Source organism: Cygnus atratus, chromosome 1 (assembly GCF_013377495.2).
Source record: "Cygnus atratus isolate AKBS03 ecotype Queensland, Australia chromosome 1, CAtr_DNAZoo_HiC_assembly, whole genome shotgun sequence".
NCBI lineage: Eukaryota > Metazoa > Chordata > Aves > Anseriformes > Anatidae > Cygnus > Cygnus atratus.
This window is the reverse complement of record NC_066362.1, coordinates 86,526,843-86,549,189: the sequence shown is the minus strand read 5'-3', so window position 1 is coordinate 86,549,189 and position 22,347 is coordinate 86,526,843. Positions and strand designations below refer to the sequence as shown.

The window sequence follows — 22,347 nt, the reverse complement described above, 5'->3', positions numbered from 1 at the left end:
CTAAGACCTCATAAGTAGTCACTCAGATACAGTTTAGAAGCACGAGAGTAGTTTTTTTTCCCCTCACCATGAGGCTTATGCATGGTAAAAGCAACAAATAGACCACATACACCGCGCAGCTATTAAGTAATCAGGGTTAACTTTGTGATTGCACCAGTAGTATGCCTACAGTGTAAGTGAAATTCATCAGGATTTGGAAAAAAAAAAGATGAACATATTCTTTATCTGTCACTTTTTAAACTGCAAAGACGCTATCCAGATTTAAACAAAGATATACCCATAGATTTATTCAAGTTTAGTTTAAAAAAAAGGAGAGTGACCTTGTAACACCACAAAATAATTTCTCTCATTGTCTGTGTCACATTCATATGAAAGCAAAAGTCTTGGAAAAATATCTCTACAGGTGGGGGCACACATGACACATGCCCCCAGTAACTCAAATGAAAACCATGTTTTGATAAGGTCAAAACTTACAGCACAGAGCCAGTACTAGTAAGCTGCTTCTGATCATGTGATTCTGTTTTTGGGCTACAATATCTTATATTTTCAGGACTTACTCCCTTATTAGAAGAGGAGAGCAAGCCTTTCTGTTTCCTCGGTATCTTGATTTACTTCTTCACTTTGAATAAACTAGTCTCAAAGTAGGCAAACTGAAGATAAACACTACAGTTGAAGACAGTTGAAAAAAATAAAAACAACACCCAAGTTAGTTCTTAAATGATGGGCTTTACGCTTTCAGTCAATGACAGCAACCACCTCGGTAACCAGGGCCACGAGCACAGCGGGTACCAGCAGCCAGCCCTGCAAGTGGTAGGTCCGTCGGTGAGACAAGTGAGCAAGGAAAGAGGAAAGCACCCCGGGTAAGCCAGGCACTCGGTGCGTGCACGGCCACGTAGGGTCTGCTGTCCCTCTCACTCAGCCAGCCTGGCAAACAAGGGCAAGGCAGAGCACGTGCCCAGGGGACACGGAAGGGCCATGCAAGCACTGCAAGGGTGGAAGAATTAAGCAAGCCAGTTTAATTACAGTAACCAAAACCAGAAGAAGCCACCATTCATTCCCCCTGCCTTTCGAAGGTCACGCTGTTCACTCCTCAACCTCACTCTCTCGACGGTCCCGTCAGGTTATCCCCAGCTCCCCAGCCTACCCCGTCACCATTGCTCTTGCTGCAAACGAGTGAAAGAGAAACAGCACCCTAAGAGAGGGGGATTTTCATCAGGAGGTTCTATCAGAGCTTCTTTTCTCTTGTACGAACCCTTGACTGCAGGCCAAAAAATATTCTTTTGTAAAACAATTACCAAATATTTGTTTGGAACACACAAAGGCTTCTAGCAATTCAATTAAATGAACTCAGAGCTGCTGTGCTTTATGTAATTTTTCCAGCTAATGGAGTGGAGAAGAAAAAAACTAATCCATTGTTTTGAGTCCAAGCCACAGAACAAGTCTGCCTTTCAAGCATAAAACAAGCAAGATGCCCTCAGCATTTGTGTAGGAAGAAAATAGTCTGCGCAGACACTGTCTGCTTGTACGTGGTACAGAGAACCCCTTGCCACAAACAGGGAGTGGGTAGCAGAGATCTGCTTCCAAAGAAGTCCCTGTTCTAACTTACTAGCAACTTGTGAAAGAAATGTAGCAAAGCAAGAAAATCCAAGTTCTTCCTTCAGTCTAGGAAGGCAGGAACTATATAGTGTCCTGTACAGATGTTTACAGTTTAATTTTCACTTCCTACTTGCTGTCTCAACTTCATGTCTTTCTTTGCTTCTTCCCTCCCTGCTCCCAGTTAAATAAAAAGGTCACTCAATATTCGCTCTTTCAGCATGCACAGTTTGAACTTCTTCCACTCTACTGTCTTACAGCATCAGACAAAATGACTTGGAAGTGGTAGAGGGGCCACAGCATTTGACATTTGTTTTTCCTTAGCTCTCTGCTCCCATACTTTTACTGATACAGTGGCAGTTCCCACTACCCTGAAATCTTTAGCCTCCTCTACCATAAAAAAAATAATCCACGTGGGTTATCTCCAGCTTTAGCTCTTCTCCTTCTCTTTCCACTTTTGCTAGAGTGACATCCTTCTTCCAACTCCATCTATTTAAATACTTCAGTTGGAGAAAGCTGAATTTGGACTCATATTCTAGTCCCACTTATCCACAGGTCCACTCCTCAAGCTTTCTCGGCCTTAACTCCACTAAAGAAGAGAAAAACTATCAGGAGACTGTCAGAGAGAATGCAGTTTTAGGAAGGGAAGGTCTGCAGGCTAGGTATGGCAAAGATAAACACTTATTTGCTCTTCTCCCATCGATCCTCACTTATGCCACCATCTTGTCCAACTGCCAAGTCCCAGTATTTCCATCCAAACACCTCTTCCAGCCTTCAATCACTAATTCTTTTCAAGAGAAAAATGCTTTTCTTTTCACCTACCGTCAAAATGTGCCTCTCCAGTCATTTCTTTTTCCATCTCTAGTGTAGTTGGATTTGTTTTACTCCAACTACATCAATCTTTCACAAGTTATATTTTCAGCCCCCACGCTCCAGTGAAAACACTCCAAATCACAAGTCCAATGACTCATCCCCTACCAAGCCTCAGGACCGGTGCTCCATCCTTACCTTCCTTCTCAGACAAACCTCCTATTCTTCAGGTAGGACTAGACACTCTCACTTCATCTTATCTTTTCTTCTTCTAGTGGATCTTCATCCTTCACCAGTGCTCTCTATTTTCTCTCTTCCCTCGGTATCTTGTCTCTGGGATCTCATCTGCAGAACAAGTTCAGCTGCCATCGCTGCACTGACTGCTCAGATCTGTCTCTCTGCTCAGGGTCTGTCTCCTTCTGTTCAAAGGAAAGTCTCAGTCTGACACCTTTGTCAATGCGAAGCTGCCAGCTCACACTAAATGGAACTAAAGCAGGGCTCATTTCTTCCCCCTGTGCCTTCCACCACCACATTTATCACCACGGACCAGTGCCACGTCCAGCTCAACCTGTGTAGCGTTTTTCACTTTGAACTCTCTCCAGTTTGAGGGTACAGCTGGACCTTGCAGAGTCTTTCAGTTTCTAGCCACCTGCACAGCTGACAGTAGTCTGAAAACTCCCTTTTGTATCTTACTCTTCATTAATGGATATTTTTCTCTGGATTTGAGGGGTATTTCTGGGCTTCAGTTAATAGATAAGATTCTTTTCTTAAAGTCATTTCAATTCCAAGCTGCTCTGCATCTCTCCCCTTTTTCCATTTTACAAAAATAAAAGCCATCTGCCTTTCAAAGCAAGTGTCTCATGGCCTATTTCCTAGCAGTTCTTATTCAGGATCAGTTCAACATCATCTGCAACAGCTAACAAGTGGGCAGTAAGGGCTATCATTACTTTAAAAAAAAAAAAAAAGAAACAGCACATCTGTTGTGCCCCCACCTCCCATGACTTTATAGGAACATCTATATGCCACATTTCTCCTAAAAGATTCTCTTTTAAATATTTACTATTTAAAAAAAAACAAGCTGTTACGACAAGCTCAGTCACCTGCTGAAGTCACCAGGCATTGTCAGCTGTGTGGTATCTCATTTCTCCTTTATACAATCCATTTCCTCAACTGTAGCTATCAGGCTTCTGAGGCAAGTTATCTTCTTGACATTTATATACAGCTGAGCATCCTGGGAGACCTGTACACCTTCGGGGTGCCCAGACGCTTTGGCAGTATACTTCAGTTGCCCACCCCACAAAGCCTGTTTCCAGCCCCCAGCAAGCCCAGGCACTGCAGACCCACCATCAAGTTATACATCACACTTGTCTAGCCTACGCTTTGTCCTCCAACATATACAAACGATGCTTTGAAAGCCATGGTCACAGAAATTATTGCTCAGGTTTCCGTGCTGCAGCCCAAATCCTGAAGCACAGGACTTCGCAGATTTCAGGCGCTAGCCCTAAACAGTCAGGTCAAAATGCCAGTTCACTGCAACCTGGAAGCATACAAGTTTCAGTAAAAGCACAAGCAGTCTTTAGTCATAATAGTTTTATATTAACTGCATGACAGAAAGCAACTCTCATATGGGTAAAAGGGTTAACAGTGCTTCACACAGATCACACCTCCTCTATCAGGTTAGTCAAAGCAGACAGTCACCCTCGATACTTCAGCTGGACAAGAAATGAAGACATCTGACAAAGTAAAAACTACTTCACAAGCTGCAGAAGGCTCTCAGGTCATTTGAATTCTTAACTAGGTGGTCATTAGAAAGATACCCAGCTTTGCTGATGAGTTTCTTGGGTGCACAGAGAGAATTAAAACCATTGTTCAATTTTTGCCTCGAGTCACCGAATCCACAGAAGCACAAAAAGGAAGGACCGACCTTGGCTAGCCTCTTTTCCACAGTATGGACGAAGTTAAAAACATTTACCACGTACCAGAGCTTAAAAGCCGAACCCTCAGCTTCCATAACAGGAAGTTACTGCTGATGTCCTGCTCTTTGAACATGAGCTGAGGTTACCATAAAGAGCAATCATCATTCATTTTCCCCAAACACCACCCTCAACACCAGCTGGCTGACATCCAGGCAGTTACAACATCTAAGGCACTGTCTGTATCTAGTGATTGAACAACCTACATATAGGTTATTTATTCTATATGTATTCTACATATAGAATAAAAGATTGGAGGGGAAAAAAAAAAGATATGCAGTTGTAAAATAGAAGCAGAGTTATCTGCCAGACATATATCACCCAATATGCGGCAAGGACAGCTGGAGAGTCTCAGGACCGAGAGCAACATCCCAAATGCTTTTTTGCTCTCTTGAAAAAGACAGGCATTAAGGCAGTTACTAGGAACTGCAATATTCACTGCTCCAAGGGTAACATTAGTAAGAAGATGACACCATATATGTAAGATCTCTGCTTTCCTCTGTGAATTGATGACGGAAGATGCAGTATTCACCATACACACGTCCAGAACAAGCATGATCCACTACACAGTATCTCCACCTAGCCAACTTTACTGATGTCATATTGTTTCCATTTACCTGTTGTGAATGAACAAAGCCTTCCTAACTCCGAAGGTGCAGTTCTACAGTAGCTAAAGCAGACCTGAAGATCCAGAGCTTATTGATTCCATTGTAAAAACCCTGGCGTGTTTGCCAGGATGCACAAAACTAGTGAAAAAGTTGCATGTTTTCAGCTAGTTTGACCCTGACCCAGTTCACAGCCCCCTGGCATCCATACATCAGCAGTTCTTGTGAGTGGCAACAAGATATTGCTTTGAAATCACCTATGTGGAGGAAGCCTTTGTAATTACCCAGCAGCAAAGCATGGGAAGATAGAGTCAGTCCGAACAGGTAGCAGACAGGCATCCATAACCACAAGAGTTTGCATATGGTTAGTTAAACAAATTATGGTTAACTCTTCAGCTTTCAGTGGGATTAAGAGCAATCAAGCTCACAGTTTTCAACAGTAACACAAAAAGACTGTAGTATTACACAGGTGAAGTTTACTTTCCAGTATCTTTGACACGGGGCACACCTCCACAGAACAACTCTTAGAGAAGATGGCTAACCGCTGCCTTCAGGGCGCTGGGAGGAGTCCTCCTTGCAGGTCCCTCAGAGGAAAGATCCCTCAGAGGGATCTTTGGCCAGGTCAGCTGAGACTAAGTGAAATGAGCTAGCAACTTAATCTGTAGAGGAGACATTGCATATGCGGCTGGCTATTTAACAGGTCAACATCCGGACACCTCCCCCATCCACTGCCACTAACTGGTGATATCCAAAGCTGTACTCGTTCTTACTTTTTCTCCTAGACATCGTCCCTCACCCTTTGGAGTGTCTGCTCAAACAGTGCAAACTTATTTCAGTTCCTTCAAAGTCTCTTACAATCATAGAAGCATTGAGGTTGGAAAAAAATCTCTAAGATCATCGAGTCCAACCTTTAACCTAGTACTGAAGTTCCCACTAAACCATGCTACTAAGTTCTAAATCTACACATTTCACGAATACCTCCAGGGATGGTGACTCAACCACTTCCCTGGGCAGCCTGCAATGCCGCACAACCCTTTCAGTAAAGAAATTTCTTCTAATCTCTTGAAATGCCTCCAAAACATTTGGCAACACCATCTGTATAAATCCAACAGTGCCTAAGCTGGCAGTGCTTACAGATCGATGCCCACTCCAGCTGACGTACTTTCTCACCTTTCACTTGTATCCCCTGGTTGCTTCCACTCTTTTCATACTTGTTAATGAAAACCTTCTGGGCAAGAAATGGTTTTATTCTACATTTTCGTATTTAGAAATAGGGCACGCACTCGCTAGGAAAGGTTGAAAATGGGGCTTGGAAGCACATACAAGGAAATCCTTTCTTGGCACTGAAGCTTTACACTAATTAGTTACACCAATAGTTAAAAGTCCTTTGCAGATCATAGTGTCCACACTGAGATCATGGACCCAATTAAAAAGTTCTGTTAATTAAGGCTATGAACACCCCAAAATAAACTTGATTCCTCTGGATCCACCTCAGCTTGATCACTAGGAGTCCTAACAAAACTAGAATGCAAATTAAAGCTGTAATCACAGGCATCTGATTTCCACAAGCACTAACACAGCTTAAGTGGAAACTTCTATCAGATCACTAAGTACTGCATGCTGACGGTGGCTGCAGTTCCATGCTGCACTGCCGTCCTCTCAAAACAACTAGTCATCGGTTTACTAATTAATACAAACAACTTGCTTCATTTATCTTAAAGATGTCTGGCAATACAGTCATTTATATCATTTATAAATAGCCTCGTATGGATGAAAGATCAGGAAATAATCAAAAAGTCTGATGAAAGAAAGATGAAAAGATTCAGACAGGCTGCTACAGGTAACAAGCTGACGACAGAGTCGCAGATCAGGAAGATGGAAATAGATGCATTAATACAACAGTCTCAGCGGCTCACATTTCTGTGGTTTTGTCGAGACCTTTAAAGTCAACATACCTGTATGTTCACTGTGGTTTCCCTAGCAGCCCAGAAGTTTCCAGGAGAAAAGAGGATGTGGGATTTTCTAGTGACTAAGCTTCGTAAGTCACCAAAACAATCCACACTTGCAAAACAGCGATATTGGGTATTTGTTACTGAAAGCAAGTGCATTGTGAAACAGTCCACTGTTGACATCTCTCTCAAACTACAGTCACATGACATTTAGCTATTTCCCCCACCTAAAGTTTCCCCATACATCCCTCAAGAAACAACAGCAGTCAGCTCCTTACAAAATATCTTATTTTAGAAAAGCAGCACAAAGTTACAAAGTTCTCCTCTTACAATACAGCCACCTATGTCTCTACATGCCATTATTCTCTCACTGTAAACAAAATATCCGGTGGAAAAATCCTGTCTTTGATGGTCTTAATAGCTAGGAGAAGACAGGCCTAAATCATTCCTCTGAAATTCCACTAAGATCTGTTTAAGCATCCAGACGTAGGATCAAATTTCCACAAGACGACGCAATTTTACCTTAATACACAAGCAAAATCCTCCATTCCATCCTTCCATATGCCATTCCACCCAGTAACAAAAGATGCTGTGTTTCATAAGAACACACAAGTATTAAGGACCACATACCTCAGCCTAAGAAAGAATATGCTGTGGCTGACCACCTCTACACCAGAAATCCATCATGGTGTTATCTCAAGTCCTAGTAGGTGTATAGGTATAAAAATGCATGTATACATGTGTATATTCCTACGTATGTATTCTTGTACGTCACTGCAGTAGGTTGACTTTGGCTGGCTGACAGACACCCACCCACCCAGCTGCCCTCTCACTCCTCCTTCCCAACCAGGGAAATATGATGAGAAAATAAGATGAGAAAGCTCATGGGTTGAGATAAGGACACGGTGATCACTTGTAGTTACTATCACAGGCAAAACACACTTGACATGGGGAAAGTTATTTTAATTTGCAATAAAAATTTGAGTTGGGTTGTGAGAAAAAAAGAAACTAACCTTCCCACCCTCCCTCCTTGTATTCCCACTCCCCTAGTCTCACCTTCACTCCTTCATTCCCAACTCCTCTGCCTCCTTTCCCTGGCCAGGCAGCCAGGGGTACAAGGGAGCTTACGATCAGTCCATAACAGCTCCTCTCTGCTGCTCTTCCCTCCTCACGCTTCTCCCCTGCTTCTGCATGGGTCCTTCCCATGGGCTGCAATTCTTCAGGAGAACCTGCTTCTGCATGGACTCCTCCATGGGCCACAGCCTGGATATCTGCTCTTCCCTGGTGCCCTCCATGGGCTGGGGGAAACACCTGCCCCAACACAGCCTCTTCCAAAGCTTCCACCACAGGGCAAGCGCTGCTCCGGTACTTGGGGCACCTCCTCTCCTCCACCTCACCCTGCCAAGGTCTTGCCACAAACCCAATACATTCAGATAGGACACAAAGCAGTATCAGCTACAGAAAGGATGACTAGACTAAAACCATACCAGCCAATCTTGACACCTCAATTTCAAAGCAACAGAAACTAAGTTCTGCAGAGGAGGCTGGAATGGCTTAGTTTCGCTCTCAGTCACTGAGCACCAGAACAGCATTTTGCTTGAAATACCCCAGATATTTTGAGTATTTCAGACCACTGAAGGAAAGTCTTGTCTCTTCAGTAACATGGCCAGTCCTGCAGCACCCTACTTGTGCTAAGAAACTGAACTGCTGACTCCTAGCCCACAAATACCACCTTGCTGCTCGTCCTTGTGCAGACACAAGCTCAGAAGAGCAGCTGCTAACACAACATTTGCTTGCTGTTGGCCTCTTTGCACATTCAGCTGAGCTCTGCCCTGACTCAGCAATGAGGAAAAAAAAACACAGCATTTTGTCACCTCAAGTGAAAGTAAACCAGTTTCACTGCGAATCCTTAAGCAGGCTGCGGTAAAGCTGTCAAAGCAGTCAGTAACATCAGTGCACCTCAGCCCCGTATATCCCTGCGCACCTACTTTGACAGAACTTACAGACAGCAAGCCTTCAGAGTCCCTAAGCGCCGGTGCCAGCTTCAACTCCCATGCCAGAGAGTCAGTTTTTCACGTAGTCTTCTCCACCTTAGGCAAGTCTGCCCGTTGTTCTGCCGATGTACAGCAGAACTTGTGTGAGGTTTACATCCCTGGTCAATGCTTTTAACAAGCAGTGAGGAGCACACACGAGAAAGAGCAGAGAACGCCTGAGCTCCCCTGCAAGCTAGGCCATTGCTTTCTTGTTCTATCCGGAGGAAAACATTTAACTGGTGTATCTGTCCCTCAACCTGGAAAGCATAAAACTGCGAGACTTGTGAAGGCACAGAGATCCTCGAACAAGCGTTATTGTTGCCTCATGCCCCACTTAAAGAATCAGTCATATGTCAGGTTTGGGCAGATGCTTATTTAGTCTAGAAGCTGATAACATCTAGCACTGTTCTAATGCTTTTTCCCCAGGGATCACAAGGCAATACTTCTCTGCCTATGCCGGAGACCGGGACACCAATCAACAGCTCAGGTACTTTCCAAACCAGACACTGCACTTTTCCATTCCACAGCCTTAAGTGGTTTTCCTTCCATGACCAAGTTTACAAGAGTTCAAATTCATGTAAACAGTTCTTGTTGACAAAGTCAAACTGAAAGAATTAAAAACCCAAAGTGACAAGTAAACTCACTCAAAGAGCAAAGGGTAGCTGGAATTGCTGATAACAACTGATTTACTTCTAATCATGGGATACTGACACAGCTACCAGCAAGCACGGCAGATTACTCCTGGGCACAGGGAAAGATTCATGAAAATAAGAATTACGACTAAAGAAGGGCGACGATAGAGAGCACACCTTAAAAGAGTCTCCTTGAAACAACAATTTTCTCCTACATTGAAGAATATCTTTAAGCTTGTTTAACTAAAGAACTGAGAGAAGCTGAGCACATATGCTCAACATGTGGCACAGGTATTGAAGAAAACATCCCACCATCATAAACATTTCCTGGGATGATCACAGCAATCCACTAAAACTGCCACAAAGTCTACTAAAGAAATTAGAGCATTAAGGGTCAGAAGCTGGAGACAAAAAAAATTCAGGGATGTGGATATGCAGATTTTACAAGAAGACACAGTGCAAAGGCACAGCATCAACCAGACCCAAGAAGTTGTGTGTTTTTATTATTCTTACAAATATCAACCCACAAAGTTGCAATCAGCTCAGTGACAACAGATCTATAAGACACCAAAAACATTTGCAGAAGATACTTCGAATCATTCGAAGTATTAGTAACATTTTTACACTAGTCATTGGTGTTTTCACCAGCCTCAAAGGCAAACAGAGATGTTGTTTTTCCCGCTGGCATACAGAGGGATGAGATTAAAGCCATTAAATAAAATTCCATCCCTTAACAGAGTGAGTATGAGATACATACAGGTAAAATTAAGTTATCCAAATGATTACCCTCCTCAGCTAGAGGGGTCACAAGGCCAATCTGTTCTGGTGTGACCAGAGACTTACTTCAGCAGCTCAAGCAAACGTGAAGCTCTTTGAGGACTATATCCCTTACTGCTTCACTGATGCTTGCTCTCACTAATCTTTCATTTACTTGCTAACCAGACCTGGTAGCAAACTCAGTCAGCTCATAACTAGCTATAACATGCAGCAGCGCAGCCACAAAACCAAAAGGGAGAGCCCGTGTAATGTATTTCAAAGTAATTCTTGCTCACAAGAATTTGTCAGTGGTGGTGCCAATTGAAATAGCTCCCATGCCCACTTACAACATAACCAGATGAATCTGACCAGGAACTAATCCACGTTCAAAAGAGCACACACCTCTTCCATTATTGTTTTTTTTTTTAAAACCAGACCAGCAGCCTAGCCCAATCCACTGTACCCCACGTTTGGGCAACAGCTGCACAAGGTCAGGAATGAGTGACTAGCAGCCGCTCAGCCGCCTCTTCCCAGGCAGGCTTCTCGTTCTGAAGAAGCATCGATGGCCTTCCTTGTGGCAAACTCTACAGCAAACTCAGCTCATTTCTATAGACACCCCTCCCAATTAGGGCAGCACCTTCGTCCACGCCCATGCTCACTGTGTCAGGCAGCAGGGTATGCGGCATCTCCACGCAGCCATCATCTCTTCAGCTTCCACACTGGAAGAGTCAAGCAATCAGAAAACTCCAAGGCACGTTAACGAGTTGGATCTTAACAGTCCTGGTGCTTGTACAGCTTTATAGAATTTATTACCAAGAAGGAGCCTCGTTTGCCATCTTTCACTTAAGCAGATTACAAGAACAAATTACTAGAAGTTGTAACAGATGGCAAATGGACAACTGAAGATAAGATCTCCTCCACTAGCTATGTTGCCTATCTGAAATAAAACTACCCTCATTTGCCCCCATATCCTGAAGTGCAAGTACTTAGTAAAGTGCCACCTCCCACGCAAGTGCTGCACAGCCCAGTGCTTTACCCCACTCAAGGATCAGCCCCCTAATCTGCTTCCAAATACTGGAGGAAGGCTGTAACCAACATTTTGGAGCAAGCTCCCTGAAGTCCCCTTAATATTATGTGTATTAAGCATCGCAAGCATACTGCAAAACAATTTGTGCAGGATTTGAAGTAAAAGTTCACAAGACAACCAGCCTTCCTGTTTTCCTTACGCACTTCAAGCCAAAACCTAGCAGCCAGCACAAACTGGAAACATCTATCTCAACAGTTAAACACAAATGCAGGAACTGGAAGACACAGCAGCAACAGGGAACAATACACAAGTTCCTTGATGTAACCATCTACAGAAAGTGGCATCTTTAGGACAAGGATCAGAACGATCCGGCCACTTCAAAGCCATGGGGGTGAGGAAGAATCAGTGGAAATAAGGGGAATTGCAGGACTGCAGGGTCGTCTGTCAACTAGCTCAGAAAACAGCACTGACGTTAACCCTGCCCTGAAATGCACATCCACAGCACTCGTGCTATGGTTATAGCTTGCTGCTAAACTCTATTCTGAGTAAACACTTGCTCTCTTAAATAACTGTTGTCTTGAGATAAGAGCAAATCACTGCAACTAGATTTGCCCCATCAGTTCAGTACGTCTTGTCCTTTCCTGCCACAGCTGTCTCTTACACAAGTCTTCAGCATCCTTTCCATCACACTAATCACTAATATGCGGGGTCTTACTAAACCCAGATCAGCCAAGTAATGAAGATAAGCAAAAACCTCAAAGCCAACTATAACGACGTAAACATTTTCATAATCAGAGCTTCCTGCTTTCATTTATTCCTAGGGTACCTTGAGATAGCATTCAATAATTCAAAGAGGATTTTTTTATTATTATTATTATTTTTGCATACAAGACTGTTTACATTTTTGTCAGTTAATGTAGGTGGTGGAAAGAGTCACACACATCTTATGTGATCAAACCACATCACATATCAAATCACTCAGAGCACCCCCACTATGGGTGCTAACAGATGACTTCACGATGACCTATATAGTACCTCTCTAGTCAGATAATAATTCTTCAGAAACTACTCAAAAATTCTTTCAAGTTAAACACGACAGGATGCCTGGCTTGTAAAACCAGGTTTCACTCCTCTGGTCTCCCATGCAGACTGCCAGTACCCCGTACGGTGCACAGGACGCTCACAGCCTACTACTCGCAGTCAGGATGAGACAAGGCCACAAGTGGAATAGCTGCTGAATGCATTCCTCGATCCACTGTGACTCAGACAGCACGCAAAGCTTCACTTCTTACCCAGAGGTACAGGAGTGTTGGGAGGCTGGGCTCAGGAAGGACCTAGGCATTTTACCAGCCGTATTTTATCACCAAACTATTAAGCTACATTCTTTTCAACTTACTCAAGAACTCGCTGCTGCTACAAGGTAACCTGAGCAGCAGTCCCACCCCGGCCCAACTGGTAGAGGGAAGAGTTTTTCTACCTTATCTCTTCCCTCTGCAGAAACCACTGAAGTGCTGCAGGCAAGGAAGTCTTCCTACCTACAGCACCAGTTTAAAAGAACTAACTGCTTCTGACTGGGTGAGCACGGCAATCCTGACTAAACCTGTCACAAACACGAAGGGAGCACTGCAACCCTGACTCAAAATGTTATTTTCATGAAACATTTCAAGCAGCAACTGAAACGTGCAAGTAAACTGAGAACCATAATACACGCTTGAAGTATTTAACATCCCAATACTTCTCTGCTTGTTACACTGACCTGTGTGTATGTGCATCTGTGTACGTGCGTGAGTGGGTAAAACAGGGTAATAAGATAGAGGGAGAAAGAAGATCAGCGTGGTTGGCATCAGAAAGATGAGTAGAAACATCAATAATATTCTTTTTGGTTATGTCTAGACTTTCTTTAAAAGTTTTGGAAGCAATCAGGCACCACCCTTGTGTTAAAGACAGATGCAATCTCACTAAGTGATTACTTACATGGCTTACGAACTCAGACAATCTCTTTTCCTGATACTGTAACTAGCTGCGCAAGGCTCACCCACCCTATGAGACAACCTAGATTAACTACTCATGGCACAAACATCCACAGGATCACAAGTACTGCATTTGGGAGTGATTCCTTGTTCTTACAAGTAAACGGAGTATTCAGGTCTTCAGATGACTGAGCGCAAGCAAGACAAACTCCTAATGCATGCGTGCAGTCGTGCACAAGGAAATAAGCTAAATACAGATAACAGATTTTAAGCTACGGAGCAACGATTACCTGCCTGACAAAACAGACTGTGATGGTTAAACCAGGCCTGCACAACACATCCCACTTAGTAACATTTCTGTCTCGCTGCAGACTACTGGCCACAGCAAATGGGTCTGCCATCAAGGCCATCAAAAAGCAGAAGAGCCACAAACCACAGCAGCTAAACTATGCAGCACATTACCCAACCACACATCACATCTGAGCAACTGAGTGGCAACGGCCCTCCGAAAACGCTGCTTCTGCCTTTCCACTTGCTTGGCAGTTTTTCATTTCTCATCTTCTTATTAGATGAAACTCCAGCACAAGGAAGGGGGAACAGAAAGGGGAACCTTGAAAAATGGGAGGAATTGAAGCAACACGTACAAGTTGAAAGGCAGAGCATTACAGATGACTGCTCACAACCTTAAACTCTAGAGAAGGCCATCTTTTCCTTACTGGTCACCAAGTTACCTTGCACTTGCAAGTAGAGTGAAGAGCCTGCACTGTAGTTGCTTATTCCCATGTAAAGACGTAAGCCTTGTGCCAAATCCATATACACAGAAAAGAAAAAAAAAGGGGGCCTTTCCAAAGAAGACAGGAGGATTAAGTGTGTGTAGTGTAAGCATGGAAAGAAAAAGCCAACATGGGAGCAACTTCTGATTTGGAGTTCAAAAAATTCAACAGTTTTAGGGACGGGAACAGAGTCACAGTTCAATACAGATAAAATAGTGCTTTTACCACCCATTTATTCCTTTAAATGGTAATCTTGCATCACCCACCCTACGGAGGGTCTCTTTCAAAAGAGTCTCCTAGCTTTGCTTGTTTTTAAGAAACTGTGTTTGGTTACACTGTACCACGTATTTGGTGCACTGCAGAGCAATCTTCTACTCCTAGCTTCCCATAGCGTGACTGTAGTTGTACCTTTTGTTGTGGTCGGGGAAGTATGCACCCTTCTTTCTCTTGTCTCCATGTTTACTTTCAAAAAACCTAGTTTTACAGTAAGCTACGCATACGCCTTATTTACCCACTTCATTCTAAATATTCAGCTGCCTCTAAAGGTAAACAGCAAGCCTTAGCAATCTCTACTTATGCTTACTGCAAAATACAGAAGTCTGAAGTAATCCAAAGAACAATACTATTTGGAAAGAAGAAGTCTGAAGTTTCATACACCACTGGGCAAAGGTCCTTATCATAGCTGTTCCCAGACAGACTTATCCCGAGATGCGAACTGAGAAGCCATCGGGCTTCTGTAATGGTTGCTATTAGCTTGCTGCGCAAAGCGAGTATTGCCTGACAAAGCCACGTCCAAGTGACACACGCACCACCAGTCCCTGCCTGGCACCTACACACACACACACACACACACACACAGGGCTACTCGGGGAAAGTTGTGTACTTCCATCTCAGAATTACGTGGCAGACGTGGAACTGCTCGCCCTACAGCAGAGCACGCCAAAGCGAAGTAAATCGGCATTCCTGCCTCTCTACCCCTCCAATACCAGCCTGGCACCCGCTCTCCCTTCCTACCAGGCACAATTGCATCAGCCCAAACGAAGCGCCCGTTCCTCCACCCGCACACCTCACCCGACGCACCGCAGGGTGCTCTCCCCGCCGGTCACCCCAGCTGCCGGTCACCCCTCGACGAAGAGGCCCCGCGGCCTCCCCGCCGCGCCGCGCCCCGCTCCGACCCCCGCGGCGCACAGGGCGGGGACGGCGGCTCGCTGCCACCACACGCGGGCACCGCGCCCTGCCTGCGCTGCGTGCCCGCAGCCTCCCCCCGGGGCAGCCCCGGCTCCAGCCCCCTGCGTGCCCGAGGCTCGCCCCGCCGCCGCCCGCTCAGCCCCTGCCCCGCTCCGCAGCACGACCCCCGCTGGACCTCGCCCCGCTGGACCTCGCCCCGCCGGCCCCCCCCCCGTCGCCCCCCGGCCGCCATCTCGGGCACCCACCGGCGGCCAGCGCGGCGGCGGCCAGCAGCCAGCCCGCTGCCATTTTCCTCCTGCCACCTCCCCGCGCCCCCATTGTCCGCCCCCGGCCCGCCGCCCCGCCCCCTGCCGCTTCACCGCCCCCTCCCGTCGCCGGGATAGGGCCGCGCCGCTGCCACTCGCGCACACCTCCCGCGGCCCCATCGGCTCCTCCCGCGGGGATTGGTCGGCGGGGCGGTCCGTCAAAGCTTGGGCGCCCTATCCGGAGAGGCGCCGCGCGGTCCCGCCCCCCGAGCCTGGTCGGGGCGGCCCGAGCCGCTGTGGGGGCAGCGCTCCCTGCCGCCGGCCGGCACCTGCCCGGGGACGGGGCTGCTGTGTGGCACGGCGGGGGGCTGTGACAGAGCCAGGCACCCGAAGTTCACTCCTTACCTTCACAGCTAAATATATATGTATATATATATATGTATACATATATACGTATATACATGTGTGTGTGTGTATGTATATATATACATATACAGGGTCCCCTAAACAGCCCAACCTTGGCCTGTCTAGGCGTTTTTCCAAGCCAGCTAATCTGAAGATTATTTTTTTTTTCAGACCGTAATGACTGAAATAATGTCTTCTGCTATTTTCAGGAGACAAAGTGAGGTGCTAGAGGAAGCTCGGTTTGTCCTGAGGAGCACGTATTGCATTTCTACGCCGTGACAAGACTATTAAGGTTGTGACATGTTACTGTTAAGGTTGTGACAAAAAGAACTGGGAGCACTTCTCAGTGTAAACTGTTCAATATAGGCCTACAAGCTCTGCACTGAAGCAAGAATTACACAATTCCTCAGCACTTAATCTCCACGACAAAATAACCCAATTAAAGGTGTAAGTGCTGCAGTCCTCTTTCCCTCTGGCTATGCAATTCCACTCCCTGTCCATTGATAACATTGGTATTTATCAAATTTCTCAGTAATTCAGCTCATTTAGCTGGCAACAAACTCATTTTCTCTGTCTGTATGTGTGTCTGTGTGTTACCCTTCTTCCCACTGCATCCATTCCCTGCAAGGTCAGCCAAGCAGCGGTGACAGAGCAGGGCTGCCCAGACAGGGATCAGCACAGACAGCAAACTCCTGGCAGGCTGCTGCAGGGTTGCCCTGTTGGTTTCTCAGCTTTCTCACATGCTGTAAAGCCAGCATTCAGTTCCACTACAGACAGAAAATATTTTTTGTCTTGTTTGTTCCTGCTTGTCACAAAAGGAAGATCTAAAAAAAAATAATAATAAATTAAAAATTTTTATCATAGGGAAGAGGTTAAATCATTTTTTTTTCATGGTTACTTTTTAGGTTAAAAACTCAGACCCTCCTTATCCTGATATTTTGGAGGATGCCCTAGTTTACTTGACAGACAACAAACAGGATTATCATACCAAATAAATAAATAAATAAATAAATAAATAAGGATAACATCTTCTAGGAGAAAGAGTAGATATATTCAGACTGATTTTCTATAACAAATACAAATTTTATATATCCAATTAAAAAACCACCCAACACAGTGATTTTGAAACAGCAACAGAGTAACAAAATGAGGGACAGAGGGAACAGGCTCTGTTTGTAGAAGTTAGTATTGGGTGTCTCTCACGGCATTCCTTTTCCTCTGCAAGTTGAAGGCAGAAATTGTGGCTGGCAGCTCGTGCTACATTTGTTTTCTCTGATTAGATAGAAATGTAGTGGTTCATTCAAGACTCAAGAGCTGGCAGCAGCATGGTAATTACATATGATACTTGAAAAGATTTGTAAGTATTTTTCTGTCGTTCAATTAAGAACGGTTTGTATCACCCGCTGTGTGAGGCTAAGTGTTGTGAGAAAAACACAGAGGAAAAAGGTGCTGCTGATTAGCTATTGCAGTGCTGAACTGATGTGAAGGAACAACCTGAACCACAAGTATGCCCAATAATCTTGGTACGCAGAAAGTCTGTAAGATGAAAGCAATTATTTTTCCTGTCTCTCCCTCCTAGCTTTCTCCCAGTCTCTTGTAACATAGAAAAACTTGAAGCCTGGAGCCTGGTTAGAGCCTGTTACTGTAAGGAAGCAAGGTCCTGGTAACGAGGGACGTGCCTCGCGTGTAGAGCAGCACGCTCCATGAGCCCCACGAGCCCGGCAGTGACACCCATCCCCTCACGGGCACCCCAGGGAGCTCCGGGGAGCAGGGCGCGGGAGAGCGCTCGAGGCGGCCGCTGAACGGTCGCGGCGCCTCCACCGCGCGGCTTCGTGTGGAATGAGGAGGAAAGCCACATTACGTCGGCTCGTTGGTCTAGGGGTATGATTCTCGCTTAGGGTGCGAGAGGTCCCGGGTTCAAATCCCGGACGAGCCCGGTTTTTACTTCACACTTCCCTTTATTTTTCAATCCCTCCGTGCCTAACCGTCACTTCGTCGGACGGGCGGCGGCACGCAGCTCGCAAACCGGCGGTGACCAGCCGAGACGCGTCCCCCAGCCGCAGCAGGGACGGTAGCGCGGCGGTGGCGCCCCTCTCGCCCCCTCCTCTTCTCCCCGCCGCGCCCCTCCGCCGAGCCCGCGGCTGCAGCAAAAGCTGCGGGCGGCGGCAGCAAAACGGAGCAAAACGGAACGGGCCCTGACAGCCGCCTTCCTCCGAGGGCTCGTCCGGGATTTGAACCCGGGACCTCTCGCACCCGAAGCGAGAATCATACCCCTAGACCAACGAGCCGCTCTGCATTGCCTCTCCCCCAGCTCCGCACTTCACTCTTCCCGCCCAACCCGCCTGCCGATGGCTGCCCCTACGAGCAGCCGCCGCCGTGACGAGACGGCTCGGCTCGGCTCGGTTCTGTTCCCCCCGCACCGTCGCTGCGGAGGCGGCCACTGCGCGGCTCGTTCCCCGCGGAAGGGAGGGGGAAACGCGGAACGTCCCCGCCTGCCTGCCCGCACCGCCCCCGAACGGCTGTGGTTCCAACCCGCCGGCCGCCGCCGAGCCGTTGGGCGGACTGCGCCATTACCCGGCGCGGGGGGGCGGCTTGCGCTCTCCTCAGGCGGCCGGGCGGACCGACAGACGGACCGACGGACGGACGGACAGGCAGACGGCGTCGCCCCTCGCCCCGCTGCGTGGGGCAGGGGGTCGTGGCGGCAGCCCACCCGCTCTTTCCTCAGGGCCGTGCTGTGGTTTAAACGTAGTCCGGTCACAGAATAACCATAAAAATGACACCACAGCTGCGGCGGTCTCCTCGCTGTTGTGCTTTTTTCCTTTCTCCACTTTTTTGCTCATTTCTGCTCTATTTTCCATTTCTACGCCCACAGTTTACAGGTCTTCTGGCCAGGAAAGTTTGTGCTTTTACTTTCTTTTAACCTACACCAAAGGAATTAAAGAAAATATGTCAGCATTTTGCGTATTCAACCATTACTGTCCCTACCACGGGCATTAAATATTCCTGCCCGAGGAATTTGGCAGATGTCTCTGGGTCTGAAGAGGTGTCCCCGCTCAGCACGCTGAGCCACGCTGTGGTCTCCATTTCAAAGCTTTCTGACTCTACACCTTGTGGACAGAGGACAGCGCTGCCATTTACGGGCCCAAGCCCACATTTCCTGGTGGTAGGGATGGGGCAGGGACACTTGTCTACAGGTACCTTCTGCATTTGCAATGTCATGGTACTGGCCAAAGAGTTGTTTTTTGTGTGTTTTTTTTTTTTTTTTTCTAAAATTGCTCTCACTTGGCTTGTACAGGGGTGAGGTTTGTGTGCAGCCTGTGTTAACATCACCGCTAGAAGCACATGTGGATGCCTACAGCTGAGAAACGGGTGTCTTTTTTTTCCAGCAACTTGTGAAGCTGTCAAGAATGAAGATGGTGAAGCAACTCCTGGCACAGAAAGTCTACTCTGTCGATTGCCAGAAGCTCGGAAATCTCACAGGAAGGATCACTGTATGTTGCCTTGTGGTTGTTTTTTTTTTTGTGCTTCCCCTGAACTACAATGCTGTTGGAGAAATGGCATTTGCTTTCTTCTGCTCCTAGATGTCTGTGGAACTGGGACAGAGAGTGTGGCAGTCTCCAGTGTTACTGCTCCCCCAGAGGACATCCTCCTTTGTGGATTAAGCACGTTGGTTATTGCTGTTCCCCAGAAGTAAAAATACCACAAATTAAATTAAAAATTTAATGTTAAACTGCTACAATGGCAGTGGGAATCCCTCCTCTCTTTTATCTGCTGTTGCCAGCTCTCCTCATCCTTCCTCAGGCTCCTACATTCCCCAGGAGGAAACACAGAGATTTTGTTTTGTTTTTATTCCACCGTTTATTTCTTCTGTTTCTCCCTCAGATTTCCACTCCCTTGCTAGGGACACATTCTCTAAACAGGCACACATGTATCGATATATACAGTAAGGCACAATCACTCACATCCAGGTGGGACATTCTGCTGAGAGAGGAAACAGGTTACAGCGAATGATTGCAGCCTGCCCTGGAACACAAGCTTTAACAAACAGATTAAAAGAGATCCAAAGGCAACAATACTCCACAACATGGCTCAAAAGGATGTGGGGGTCATGTTTGCCAACAAGCCTCTTCTACGCGTCAGGGGCAACACTGCTGGCTCTCAACGGGCGCTCTCACCTGGGAAGAGAAAAGGCAGGGCATAGAGGCTTCTCTTTGTGACTGTAGAGCTGGTGAACAGAAAGGGGATATCCCCCAAAACCATGGGTTTTGTAACAGTGCCATGCTTCAGAGCCCAGTCTAGGAAGGATGCGGGCTGTGTTGTGTAAAATGCTTGTGCCTGCTCATAGGGACAGGGACAACACAAGCCTCCAACTCTGTTCAGCTTGACGTTTGCTAGGAGGATCTTTGTGAAAGATGAAGAGGAGCTTCCTGACTCTTGTCTTTGGTCTCTACAGCTGTGTCCGTACTGCTGAATTCTGGGTGACTGGCCCCGAACTGTTCACAGCCCTGACAGCTGGCTGACTCCGTGGCTCGGCCTTGGGCACTGCTGGCCAGCTGTCCCCAAGGCAGGCTGCTGCAGAGGGGCTACGCCTAAGCTCTGTGGACATGAGCCCCACAGCCCTGAGGCACAGCAGCTTTGTATTCAGTAATACAGACACAGCTTCAAGCACTAGTCAGGAAGCCAGGTGGGTAAAGGCCTGTTTTCTTTCCCTGATTTCATGTTCTCTAAGTGGAGAAGCTTTTTCACCTTAACAAACGTTAGTCCCATGACTTAACTAGCACTCCAAGAGTGAACACAAATCCAATACGATGCCAATCTGACGTTCTCATGAGGGACTGGCTGTCTGTCCCCCACCCGTTCATATACAGACTGGCCACATGACTTGAACCAGCTCAGCCATCTAAGGTCTCCTCTTTGATTAAATAAAATTAACTGGCTGTTTCTAGTAAGCCAGGACGCTTTCTGTCACAAATGGCACTAAGTGGTTACACACTCAAAGTTTCAAAAGAGAATCAAAAGTTGGGACAGGGCCTGGAAGAAAAACAGATGGACAGACAGGCAGCCTTTCTAAATCAGGACTGGAGCACAGAGTTGGGTAAGAGAACATGCCCTACTGACCTACACAGCACATCTTTTCTGTGCCAAAGTTGAAGCACACAAAAATTGCCTACCATGACTGCGCGTTTCACAGATTAGCCAGCTCAACCCCCACTTTGAAAGCATTTTATGCTTTACGAACAATTTCCTAAGAGTCTTCCCCATATTTAGGATTCACATTGTCTGCCATACAGCATACATGGAGAAAACATACTTTTTTTTTTCCTACTGTTAAAACATTATTTACTGAAGTTTGAAAACCCAAAATATTTCAAAAGAAGCTACTTAAAAGGCACCATACACATATGTATGTAGCTGATGAACTTCATCCAAGACCAATGCAGGGGAGAAGAAAATGACATTTTGGAGCTCAGCAGGAATAAGGAAGAGAGGGCCCAGGAGTGGCGGTGGCCGTTGGGTCCAGGACAGGACACATCAGGTCTCTCAGTCCCCAGCAGTCACCCAGGGACATCAGCCAGCACCTCAGTTTTGACTTCTGAAGCAATTGTAAGCCAGTCTCTTGTTCTGACTGTCACAATGGTGCAAAGCACAGAGCCAGCGAGCAGCCACTCAGCGCTGGGATCAGTCTGGACCTCAGGGGATATCCATATTCTACTCGTCTCCTGCCACCGAAGGTTTTCCAGTGGCTTCAACCTTGATTGGGTTAGATGGCTCCTGTTCACACATCATCTTCTGTGTCCTGATTGGGTATGTCCTTTTGAGAAGGAAAAAGTAAGGAAATTATGAAAAATAATCAGAGTTCTTAGTAAATAAGTGGGTGGGGAGTCTTGGGGGTGCTTTGGTAGGTTCCATGCTAGATTGCTTCCTTCAGTCACTCCTTGTGCAACCAAGGAGGCATTTGAAGAGAGGACAGGCAGCCGTTGACGTGAACCGAGGTATTTCCTCAGGCCTCTGTGGCTACAGGATTAGTAGCTAGAGAATAAGTGCAAAACTATATGGAACAAGCCCTGCTTTAGGCAGTGGAAATCCTCTTGTATTTCAAGTGTTGAAGGCCTGCAGAGGCTCCTTCCAGGGCTGATCATCAAGCTGGTGTGTGTGTGTAAACGCTATTTTTGCTGACACAGCTAATAGGCTAAAAACATATATATATGTATATATAAAGTGTACATATATGTATGCATGTATATATCCAATGTGTGCATGCACACATATAAATACATATATAGGGAGAGGTTTGTTGAGCTAGTATATACATGGCAGAGCTGGTACATCACAGAATCACAGAATGGTTTGGGTTGGAAGGGACCCGAAAGATCATCTGATTCCAACC

General features: G+C 46.3%; 2 protein-coding genes and 2 non-coding genes across 14 annotated transcripts in view; 1 reads left to right on the top strand and 3 right to left on the bottom strand.

Moving 5' to 3' along the window:
- Positions 1–15,664, bottom strand: part of MPZL1 (myelin protein zero like 1) — a 39,125-nt gene extending 23,461 nt beyond the window's left edge. For both annotated transcript variants that reach the window (XM_035540988.2, XM_050710516.1), the window contains exon 1: positions 15,555–15,664. In XM_035540988.2, the coding sequence (XP_035396881.1) occupies positions 15,555–15,627 (73 nt within the window). In that variant the 5' untranslated portion in view covers positions 15,628–15,664. The remainder of the gene's footprint in view (positions 1–15,554) is intronic.
- A 2,159-nt stretch (positions 15,665–17,823) lies between these two features.
- TRNAP-AGG (transfer RNA proline (anticodon AGG)) lies at positions 17,824–17,895 on the top strand. Its single transcript has one exon. It is a non-coding gene; the product is annotated as a tRNA-Pro (tRNA).
- A 280-nt stretch (positions 17,896–18,175) lies between these two features.
- TRNAP-CGG (transfer RNA proline (anticodon CGG)) lies at positions 18,176–18,247 on the bottom strand. Its single transcript has one exon. It is a non-coding gene; the product is annotated as a tRNA-Pro (tRNA).
- A 978-nt stretch (positions 18,248–19,225) lies between these two features.
- The window catches only part of RCSD1 (RCSD domain containing 1), a 34,029-nt gene continuing 30,907 nt past the window's right edge, over positions 19,226–22,347 (bottom strand). For 5 of the 10 annotated variants that reach the window (XR_007707700.1, XR_007707699.1, XM_050708088.1 and 2 more), the window contains one exon: positions 19,232–21,771. The gene's annotated coding sequence lies outside the window, so the exon portion shown is untranslated. Of the gene's footprint in view, positions 21,772–22,347 lie in introns of all 10 variants that reach the window. The other 5 variants (XR_007707701.1, XR_004777752.2, XR_004777753.1 and 2 more) reach the window with 3 other exon arrangements.